This window comes from Balaenoptera physalus, assembly GCF_965194825.1.
Source record: "Balaenoptera physalus genome assembly, chromosome: 7".
NCBI classification, from domain to species: domain Eukaryota; kingdom Metazoa; phylum Chordata; class Mammalia; order Artiodactyla; family Balaenopteridae; genus Balaenoptera; species Balaenoptera physalus.
Genome location: NC_138886.1, coordinates 66,697,551 through 66,709,891, shown reverse-complemented (window position 1 = coordinate 66,709,891; position 12,341 = coordinate 66,697,551). Strand labels below are relative to the sequence as shown.

General features: G+C 34.4%; 1 protein-coding gene across 6 annotated transcripts in view; it reads right to left on the bottom strand.

The window, feature by feature from the left end:
* The window catches only part of CNTLN (centlein), a 366,460-nt gene that overhangs the window by 123,528 nt on the left and 230,591 nt on the right, over positions 1-12,341 (bottom strand). For 2 of the 6 annotated variants that reach the window (XM_082467992.1, XM_082467995.1), the window contains exons 14-15: positions 6,980-7,071; positions 227-768 (exon numbers count right to left, since the gene is read on the bottom strand). In XM_082467992.1, the coding sequence (XP_082324118.1) occupies positions 227-768; positions 6,980-7,071 (634 nt within the window). Of the gene's footprint in view, positions 1-226; positions 769-3,057; positions 3,172-3,636; positions 3,716-6,106; positions 6,172-6,979; positions 7,072-12,341 lie in introns of those variants that run through there. The other 4 variants (XM_082467994.1, XM_082467996.1, XM_082467993.1 and 1 more) reach the window with 4 other exon arrangements.

Sequence of the window (12,341 nt, the reverse complement as noted above, 5' to 3'; positions counted from 1 at the left end):
TTTGGGTTTCCTGGCACCTATTCAAACACTCATGCAGTTGTGGCTAATTTTGCATGCAAATTTCAGTCAATAAGCTCAGAACAAGACCTCCCAAGATATTTCAAAGGATCTGACAGTATTTTTTCTGAATACCAAATCGACAGTAGTTGAAATTCAATCTCCATTTGCTGGTGCTTTACATATGCACAGTGTCCCCACCACTGAGCTAAGTTAATGAGAGCCTTACCTGCTCTCACACACATCCTCCCAGTCGTCCTTGCTGAGGTTCTCAAACACATTGCTCATGACCTTGATGGAGTGATTGAGAACAGTGTGGTAACGACCCACGGAGCACTTTTTCTTGGCCGCTTTAAATTTAACCTTGGTAGTGGTTGCCTTACAATCAGATTGCCTAGATCCAGATCTCACTTCCGTGGTGGCCATCTCAGATTTAGCTTTGTCTGCTGAACGCTGTAATTTCTCCATTGAATTCATCAGCTCTTCATTTTCATTTCTCAACTCATTAGCTTCTGCCACTTGTCTCCTTAGGGAAGTGACTTCTATCTCCAGCTCACTGAGTTTTACTTGAAGTTCAGCTTTATCTTTTTCTACATCTTTACTTCCCTTTTGCAGTTGTTCCAGCTCTTTTTCTCTGGTCTTTGCGTCTTCTTGCTGCTGTTTTACAAGGGATTTCAGGAAATCATTTTCTTTTATTAATTTTTTATTCCCTTCTTTTAATTTTCTTGACCTTTTCTCAAAAGATTTTAGCCGATTTTCCAATTCAATGACCTAAACAGAAAAGTTTAATTTATTCTTTTAAAAGTCCCAAACCAGAATCTACTGTATTTTTATTGTCATTTCTAACTTATGAAAATAAAATTTCATTTAGCAGAAGGACAAAATAAATCTAAAGTACTTAATTTCTAAATAATTCTAAGGTGGTGTACATAAATACATTCTAAAATGCAATAATACATCTGTTGAATAAAGGACAGATGGTAAAAGAAGTTAAAATTCTACACAATGTGACACAGAACTAAGTATGCTAATAAGCTCTGCAGAGTTCTCTGAGACTGTAAATGCTTTGGCTTTATAGTCTACTGTTGGGAAGGAAAAAAATTTCCTTCTACCCTTCTAGGTTCTTTGGCTGGTCTAAGAATGAAACTGATATGACAGATTAACAAGAGAAAAACAAAAATTTAATAACATGTATACCTCCTGTATACTTGGGAGATACCCAGGAAAACTGAGTAACTCCCCGAAATGGCCTAAGCCATCACCTTAAATACCATTTTCATCTAAAGACTACATAAGATTTTGGTGGGTGGGAGTCAGTTATAGGAGGTTCCCAGGAAAAGCACAGTAAACAAGGGTCTGGCTGTTAAGCAGATTTAGGTCCTTGCCTTCTCCACTGATTACAGTTTTAGAGATTTGGTCATCTTCATCTTCCTGGTACAGCAAGGTATACCCCCTTACAAATGGAGATTTCCCTTATAAATGTAAATGTTTCTTACAAAGGGATAACTTCTACTCAGTTTTCAGAGCTCTTCCTATGTCTGTAGTTTCTTAAAAATAATCAGCCTAAAATAATCAATATGCCAAAGAGGCATATTTTGGGGTGATATATTTTGCTCCCCCTCATTTTCTTACTCATGAAAAATAATACTTTCAGAGAAAAACAATTTATACAAAAAGTCTAAAAATAGTACATAGGGAAACTTTATTATTAAAATAACATTAGCCTTCAATATTTAACTATCATATGAAAAACTGATGACCTAAATACAAAATGATCTATTGAGGCTGCTTTTTCCTAAATTATAAAAATGTAATTTTAATAGTCGTGAGGTCCTTAGTTTATACAATACAGGAACTTTTTACCAAAAAAAAGAAGAAAAAAGGAAATCTAACAACGTTAACATAATTATTTCAAGGTTTCTTATGAATTAATTTTTTTACCTTTATTTCATTAAACAGTGCTCATGTTGTAGGACACAGAAATAATATATAATTCTTGAACTTAAGAAATTTCAAAAACTGTTCGGAAACAAAGAATTGCACAAATAAAGCTAATAAAGGATAGAATCTAAGTGCCATAAGTCTGGACATAAAGGAAAGAGCAACTGATTCTTAGCCATGAGTACAAAAATTTCAAGGAGGAGTTGATTTCAACTTAAATCTTGAAAAATATTCAATACTGTTTGTAAAGCACTGTTGCGGAGGAAGAGATTTTTCTCTACCCTTCTGTGTTCTTATGGCTGGTCTAAGAATTAAATTGACATGAGACAGATTAACAGGAGAAAATCAAAGGTTTTATAACATATATACATGGGAGAGACCCAGGAAAACACAGTAACTCAATGAAATGGCCCAAACCCTCCTCTCCTTAAATACCATTTTCAGCTAAAGAGAAAAGAGGATGTTGGCGCTAGTGGTTTAGGAGGAAGGCAATTAACAAGGAGATGGAAAAACAAATTCGTGGTAAACAAATGTTTACTGAACCATGCAGAGACAATAGGACACAGAGAGGAATTTTAACAGACAATTTGCTAGATTCTTCCCTGACAACACACACCTAGTTTATACTACAATTATCTATGGTGATAGTTCCCTTCCTGGAATAGGTCCTCTATCTTCATTCTCTTAGGCAGTCAGGTGGAAGGTCAAAGTTTCTTCCTGAGTCTTTTGGGCCCTGATTGTTTTTGACTCAAAATAATCCATATGCCAAAGAGACTTTTGGAGTGGCAAATTTTGTTCCCTTATAGTACATTTTACCATTTATAAAAATTTTTAATAATCACAATCTCTTCTGATAATCTCAAAAACAGGTGAGGTAAGTAGAGCCGATTACTATCTTCCCAGAAGAGGAAATGGAAGCTCTGAAAACTTAACACACAGACGTAAACATTTCCTGGTTTAAACTGGGATTCAAGTTCAGGATTTTGTGCCCATCTCACTATTCCACAAGCCGTATGGAGAAGAAGACTTTCCCAGATATATGTGGAAAATGAACAAAGAACTAGGGTCAAGAAAGAAAGAGTCAAGCAAGAAACTTTTATAGGTCTTAACAGGGTTTACTCTTGACCTGGAATAGACGTATATGAATTTGCACCAGACTACTTGTAGACCTCTGTATATTTCTGGGAAACAAATTCTATTGATCCCTCTCAATGCAAATACTTTATTGGAGAGCTGGATAATGTGACAAAAAAATACAACGATTGAAAAACTATATGGACTCATACCTTAAAGCAAATTCTTCAAAGGAGAAAACATTATTGATACACTGACAACCAATGATTTAAAATAATATTCCAGAAATACACAAAAAACTTACGCATACTCTTAAAACTTTCCAGTTTACTGGACTTGACTCATGATGGTGAAGATCTAAGTTGTTTCCTAATGTGAGTTTCAGTCACCTCTGATCCTTCTGCACCCTTAGTCTTCTTGTGAGTTCAACACCCTTCATTTAATTCAACAGTCATTTACGGATTGTTTATGCTGCCCTGGGACATGGATATTTCCCAACACAATATGAAGAATCTCAGCTAATTTTAATCACTTTTTTCCATAGTATGATATACTCCCTACTGTTGGACTTATGTCTTTGTAGGGCTTACTCTTGACCTGAAATAGAGGTATATGAGTTTTTACCAGAATATTGTAGACCTCTGTATATTTCTGTGAATCAAATTCTGTTGTTCCTTCTCAATGCAAATACTTTATTGGAGAGCTGGATAATGTGACAAAAAATACAGTGTTCAGGAATACATGAACATTTTTACTTTTTCCAAATCACTCTATCACCAAATTATAGTCTCCATTTACTAACAAATACTACAAGCAGAAAAAGAATATCACCTTTTTCTCTTTGGTTTCTCTCAGTGGTTTTTAATCACTGCCCCAAACAGCATAGTTTTCATAAATATACTTTAAAATATTTTAGCATGTTAGATTCCAGGGTGGAATGAATAGAAGGGACTGTATTTTTAAAAATTATTTTATGAAAATAAACAATTATACCTTTAAAAAAATGATTTTGACAGTGGTGATATAAACATATTAGTAAGAAGCAGTGCAGTCTAGGGGAAATTGAATTTTGAGCCTGGTCTGGATCTCACTTCTAGCTCTGATTGCTTTACCTGGTAAAATATTTAACCTACTTTACCTTTAGTTTCCTCATCTGTGAAATGGGAATAGTAACAGCTAACTTGCAGGTTACAAGCATTAAATATGATCATATACCACAATTCTCAGTAAACGGTAAGTTCTAAACGGTTCATCATCATCATCATCATCATCATCATTATCATTATTGTCTCTATTACTGTTAATCATAACAGCTACTTAATAAAATTACTTGAGCTAAAATATAATTACTTGCACTAAATATTGCTGAATTAGCTATTAAATCAACTTTATACTTTTGATTAAAATATAACATAATGAAGAAATGTAACAAACATCTTAAATTTGAGAGTTCAGTTTTGGAAATTGGCATTATTTTTTTATTTTAAGATTGGGTACAACTCATGAAAATTTTAGATACCAATGGAAAAGTACCTTTTTAAGGTCTGTTATGTTTAAAATGTTTAAAGTCTGTTAACTGCCTAATGTGAATCTATGTTTAATCATAAGAACTGGTCAAAATTATTTGCATTTAAGTTTAAAATGGAGGACAACAGAGATACTACTTCTAAAGAATTTGATAAGGGAAAGTCCATAGCACATATTAAAGTGTTATTCAAGGTATACTCTCAAAAAATTGTCAAACTGATTTCACCTCTCCAAAAATAGAAAGGAAAATTTCAATATATATTTGAAAATGAAAGTCTGAGGAATTGTTAAAGGCATTTGGTTTGTGTGCTATTAGATCATCTTAAGTCCAGTACTGAGCATTTAATTTACCAAAAAGATGGCTCCTTTCAAAACTGAAATAAAACACCTGACCTTTTTAAAAGTTTGTGTATTACTTTGTTAGAGCTGCCATAACAAAGTACACAGACTGGGTGGCTTAAACCCTAATAACCTCATTTCAACTTAATTAAAATTTTAAAGACCTCCATCTTCAAATATAGTCACATTCTGAGATACAGGGGATTAGGACTTTTGACGTAAGAATTTGGGTGGGGGACACAACTTATCCCTTAACAGAGTGAAATGTTAAGACATTATTTTAAAAAGGATCTACTTATATGTTTCATTTCTACTATGTATTATACAAATATTGTTTTCATGTTTTTACTGTCTTTTAAACCCATTTTGAATGAATTTCATATATATTCTTCTAAAATAAGGGAACTCAACTAAAGGGGTTAAATCATGACTCATACAATTGCATTAGGTTAATATTTAAAAAAACAGTGACAAATTAGTACACTAATTTGACACATGGTCCAATGAAAACAATTTCTGTTGGCTTTTAAGGCTTAAAATGGCTTTCTGGATCTACTATGGTAGTAGTCAATGAAGGGGAGCAGAATTTTGCCACCCCCTAAATGTCTCTTTGACATACGTCTTATCTTGAGTTGGTTGTTTTCAAGAAACGGCAGACACAGGAGAGGCTCTGCAAACTGAGTAGTAACTGACTGCCCAGCCCCGACATCTTTTCTTGTCTTTAGCTGAGGAAGGTGTATAACGTGACGGCTTGGACCATTTCAGGGTGTTACTCAATTTTCCTGGGCATCTCCTATGTATACAGGAGGTATGCCTGTTGTTAAACTTCTGTTTGTTTTTTCCTGTTAATCTGTCTTTTTATTACAGGGGACATCTCATCTGAGAACCTAAAAGAATAGAGGAAAAATTCCTTTCCTCCTCCATATCATTTATGGCAGTTGGAATGAAATAATAAACTTCTTTAGGTTTCTACCCTAACGTAGTAAGTAGTAGTGTAGTACAGTATACCCACAGAAATAAAAATTATACAAAACCTGGCAAAAAAGAATATTGTTCTGAAACAAAAAAGATAAATTGCTATAAACTGTATCACGTTCTAGCTGGTAGTACATACATTATTTCAATTACTTATTTTATCTTAAGATAAATGAACATGAGCATTTCTTGTTCTTTATAATATGAAACTGATATGTGTCATTCAGTAATAATGATATGCGGCCTCTGTTACCTGAGCGTATGGCAAGTGTTAGGAGTATAAGCAATCACATCATCTGCTGTATATCACTAGATTTCCTATGCATCAATTCACAGACATACAAAATGTAAGTAGCTACATTAATGTTTTTGTCTATATATCTGTACACTGCCAGCTTTTTCTAAGAATATTTCCTTTATAACAATAACAAAAAGTATTAAAATAAAACCAAGCCCACTTAACTGAAATTGATGACAATGTTATTTATATACAAAAATGTAAATTAAGTACAAAATTGTAAAGATAAATGTTAAGATTTTTAAACAACATTTTACTATTAAAGATAGCCATGTTGTAAAGTGAGTATAGGGTTTATACAGAGTGGTTCTATTAAAACAGGGAGAGCTATACCAAATCATATGGGCATAAATTTTTATCTAAAATGAGATGAGACATGTATAATTTTCAAGTTTAAAATTAAAATTATAAACATATTACCATTTTACTGCATAAAGCTAAAACTATGCTTTTTTTTAGTTCAAATATTGTACATCTGTATGCGTTTTGAAACGTAACAGAGAAAGTCTCAAGTTCTATTTTAAAGTAAATAGTTAAGTTATACCTAATAAACACATAGAGGGTAAATTTTTATACTTTCTATTGTTATCATTCTTTTTATCTTTGAAAATATTTTAAACCTATGTCAACACAAGCGTGTTTCCACGTTTACTTCACTAACATTGATTTTTTTAACCCCATTTTTGTAAGCCAATGATTTTGAATTATGAATTTAAATTAAGAATTCACACAAGGTTTAAGTTCATGAGGCATCGTTTTAAAATATAATCCTTTATGTTAAAATTCAGATTTAACTTGCTCAGCTCAATATCATAAAGATTAGACTACCTTCTGCAATGTCTGCTCCGACATTTCTTTCCAATTCTTCTCTGGAGTACTCTTCTTGACCCCATCATCTTCACCGTATCTAAAGAGTTCTTCTGGCAGAGAATAAATAATATATTATGGTACCTCATATACTGCTGAAACACTGTCCTGTCATTTTAAGAAAAAGGGGTGTATGGTTTCTCAACTATGAAAAACGTAGTCTGTTTTATTGTCAAGTATTTGGCCAGTAACTGAATGGTGACCTTTTTCAAGATTTTCAGTCACACAATTATGTATCTTTGTAGTGTCCCTTTCTTTTTTTGCAGCGTAAGATTTTCAAAGGTATAACAGATCTGCAGGTTAACAATGCTGTACTTTTATTCCCATTTTCATTCTTTTGTAGACCATTCCCCTTTGCCTTAAAAGCAGAATTCACTGCCTTTTTATCTACACAGTCACTACTAGTTTTGTTCTCTGGATCTTGTTCCCTGCCAGGAGGATCAGAGTGATTGCTGAACAAAGCAAACAGTAACAGAATTAGGGTAGACTGAAACTGTAACAGCCCCTACCACCACCTTTCTTTAAAGTAAAAGATCGTGCACTGGGCAGAGTAAAGCATAAAAATCACATTTCCAGAAAAACTGACTTTATAACAAATAGAAACCCAGGTAATGGGTAAAGTTGTTCCTACAAATCATTCCTACACTGCCCAGGCATTTGACTAATAAAACCCCTTCAAACAAGCAAAACTGTATAAGCAACATAACAACATTAAAGGAAAAGAAATCATAAAATTCAGTTAATATTATTAGAATTGAAATACATTAAAACCTATAAATACTTTTTTCTTAGAAGATAAATTACGGTGACAAATTTAATATTTTCTTACTGAATTATTTTTGAAAAATACATTTCTCAAAGAATCAAAAAGGGGGCAAAAAGAATGCATAAAGCTAAAAGGATACATATCTGTGTTAGTCTGAGATGATTTTGCTTTAAAGTATGCTTGGCTGCTGTAGGTCAATATGAAACTTTGATTTATCAACAAAGAAAAAAGAAAACAATATTATTCTCTGTAGAGTAGAAATCCTCTTGGTATAAACAGTGACTAACAAGTTTGTTAGAGTGAATTAGGCATTTCTTTTGTCTTTGAAACATGACATATCCAATTAAAACTTCTGTACTCCTGAAATAAATAGAACACTATCCTAAGGATAATAAAAGCTAGAATAGGTAGAATTTGCCACCTGGGGACTATGTACCTTTATCTTGATGATAATCTGTTGGTTCCCAAGTTTCTTTTTCTAGTCCCTTAACACCATGGTGCTGAATTCATTTACAAAACTCTTTCAGCAATATAGAAATAATATGCAAATACAATTCATCTGTTCTAGTCATTTAAATATCTGCTATAGCTCTAAGTAAAATATTTACACTTAAAAATAAGAAAATAGTTCTATATTCAAAGACTGTAGAGTGCTAAAAGTAGCTAAGTAACTCCAACAATATAAATGTTGAAGACCGATTTAAAAATGAATTTGATTGCTGCTTTTGTGCTCCTAGGTGTGTGCAAGATTCCCTGGTGGACTGGAAGACCATGTTCACTTGTGGTTTTCTGTTGAAAACTTTGTTTCTCACCTTCACACGTTTTATAAAGAATACATGGCAGCTAGGCCCAGGCCATGGAGAGAAACAAAGACCCAACTCTCTGCCCCTTGATTCCCTTCCCCTTCAAGGATCTCAGGATTTGGGAAGTGGACCAAGAGGACCTAGTTAGAAATGTACAGTTCTGTTTTTGTCCTTTGGTGGATGTGTGAGAATATGCTTCACCTTACTGGAAATTTATTTTAAAAATTGTGGATTTAAATGCTTTACTTTTATTTTTACCACTATACAAATTCGTTCTGATTTATATTCTTTCTCAGGAGTTTCTTCTCTCTCCACTTTTTCTTTTTAACTTTTAACTTTGCTTACTCATAGTTGTTTAAACATTTTTCTCTATTGCTTATGTTTTTTTGGTCCACTCAATTCTCCTAGATTACATTATAAATTAATGTAAGTTCTTCTGCAACTTTTTCTCCTTCTTTTAGATTCTCTTTTAGCTATTTTAACAAATTATTATTAAAAATCTATTATCATTATAAGAGGTTGCAGAATATGCCAGCCTAATATATGCCACTTTGGTATATTGATTATTTTGAGCAGTAGGAACTTAGAAAGCTGCAAATGCAGGGAGAGGCTTTCTCTGAACTCCCCTTATCTGCCAGAAGACCCTGCAGAAGGAACTTGAGTGTTATTACCCACTCCCTTAAAGTTTCATCAACCAGAGAAGATTAACTCTTATCACAGGAGAGGAAACTAGAAGTCCACACTACACCCAGACAAGCTTTATTACAAACTATCATTCCTCTCAGCTAGTCTTCTACGGGCCCATTCATCTTTTCTAAAATCATTTACTCTCCCCTAAGAGGCCTACATCCCTCCTCCTCTCTCCCTATTAAGACAGTATGTAATCCTGAATTCTAAAGCCACCTCTTTGAGTACTCACTCTTCCCTGGGTTTCTTCCATGTGTATATCATGAGGTATAAACATTAATAAATTTCTGGTTTTCTCTTGCTAATCTGTCTTTTATTATAGGGGTTTCAGCTAAGAACTCAGAAGGGTAGAAGGAAAATTCTTATTCCTCCCCTACAATTATATTTTTACTCATCTTAATATGATGCTTCCTACACTATCTTAAAGGTCTGTTTGTGATTGTATCAACTTGGGATATAAAGAAAGGAGAATAGGTATCTTGTGTATTGGCAATTTCCTAAAAAATATTGAAACCAAGCAGGACCCTGTGGAGGCTCCTGGGTATGAAAGCCTTTCTGCGTCCCCTGTTCCTTGTTTGTAGAGAACAGACTCCAGCCTCCATAACCTTCCCTGAGTCCCAAAGGGCAGATTCAAACAGTTGCTAATCACGGAAGGGAGGGGATGCAGAGACAAGGGAGGAGCAGCCAAGAAACAATACTGCAGCCTTGTGGCAGGATCCTGGTTTCACCTCAAGGGATACACACAACAGTATCTTTAAGCTCTTTACAGAACTAAAACCCCCAACAAATGGAAGATGTTAGCATTCTTCATTCCAGAGAAGACCCGCTGAGGCCAGATTAAAGGAACCATAGAAGCTCATCAAGAGATGGCCTGAGACCAGATTAAAGGAGTGCAGGCCCTGCACACACCCTAGTCTTATCGGCAAACTCACCCCTGAACTGTTGCTATAAAAGTCCTCACCAAATTCTCCCAGGTTGGGACCCATGGTTTTCAAGGGCAGGAGCCAACTGTGTTCCCCTTTCCCTGGCAAAGCAATAGAGCTATTCTTTTCTACTTCACCCAAAACTCTGTCTCTGAGATTCAATTGGGCACCAGGGCACAGAGGCCGAGTTTTTGGCATCAATATTACTATTTTTTCTTCACTTTTAGGAAAAGTGAATATTACTTTAGAGGGTACTTGCCATAACATACAGTAAGAAATATATATTTGGTCTTTTTCCCTGGCTCCCCACACAGAGCTTCTAAAGTCCTTGGAATTTCATGAGTGATAGAGGTGAGAGGATTATTTTCTGTTATTCATAACAAGCCCCTTTGCACAAGGTTCCCCATAAATCTATTTTCCTTTATATTTCACTTCTACTTAACACAAGCTGGATATAAAAATGTTGTTGGGAGACACCAACAAAAGTTGCAGGGTGCAAAATTAATACACAGAAAACTCTTGCATTTCTATATACTAATAATGAAAGATCAGAGAGAAGAATTAAGGAAACAATCCCTTTTATCATCACATCAAAAAGAATAAAATATCTAGGCATAAAATTACCTAAGGAGGCAAAAGACTTGTACTCAGAAAACTATAAAACACTGATGAAAGAAATCAAAGATGACACAAACAGATGTAAAGATATACCATGTTCTTGGATTGGAAGAATCAACATCGTCAAAATGACTATACTACCCAAGGCAATCTATAGGTTCAATGCCATCCCTATAAAATTATCAATGGCATTTTTCACAGAACTAGAACAAAAAATTTTAAAATTTGTATGGCAACACAAAAGACCCCAGATAGCCAAAGCAATCCTGAGAAAGAAAAACGGAGCTAGAGGAATCAAGCCCCCTGACCTCAGACTATACTACAAAGCTACAGCCATCTAAACAGTATGGTACTGGCACAAAAACAGAAATAAAGATCAATGGAACTGGATAGAAAGTCCAGAAATAAACCCATGCACCTATGGTCAAGTAATCTACAACAAAGGAGGCAAGAATATACAATGGAGAAAAAACAGTCTCTTCACTAAGTGGTGCTGGGAAAACTGTACAGCCACATGTAAAAGAATGAAATTAGGACATTCTCTAACATCATAATACACAAAAATAAACTCAAAATGGATTAAAGACCTAAATTTAAGACTGAATACTTAAAACTCTTTGAGGAAAACATAGGCAGAACACACTGTTACATAAATCACAGCAATATCTTTTTGGATCTACCTCCTAGAGTAATGAGAATAAAACCAGAAATAAACAAATGGGACATAATTAAACTTAAAAGCTTTTTCACAGCAAAGGAAACCATAAACAAAATGAAAAGACAACCCACAGAATGGGAGAAAATATTTGCAAATGAAGCGACCAACAAGGGATTAATCTCTAAAATATAAAAACAGATCATGCAACTCAATATCAAAAAAACAAACAACCCAATGCAAAAATGGGCAGAAGACCTAAATAGACATTTCTCCAAAGAAAACATACACATGGCCATAAAAGCACATGGAAAGATGCTCAACATCACTAATTATCAGAGAAATGCAAATCAAAACTACAATGAGGTATCACCTCACACTGGTCAGAATGGCCATCATCGAAAAGTCTACAAACAATAAATGCTGGAGAGGGTGTGGAGAAAAGGGAACCTTCCTACACTGTTGGTGGAAATGCAAATTGGCACAACCACTAGGGAGAACAGTATGGAGGTTCCTTAAAAAACCAAAAGTAGAACTACTATATGATCCAGCAATCCCACTCCTGAGCATATATCCAGAGAAAACCATAATTCGAAAAGATACATGTACCCCAAGGTTCACTGCAGCACTATTAACAATAGCCAGGACACAGAAGCAACCTAAATGCCCATCGACAGAGGAGTGGATAAAGAAGATGTGGTACATATATACAACAGAATATTACTCAGCCATAAAAAGAACAAAATAACGCCATTTGCAGCAACATGGGTGGACCTAGAGACTGTCATACTTTGTGAAGTCAGACAGAGAAAGACAAATAACATATAATATCACTTATACGTGGAATCTAAAAAAAAGATACAAATGGACT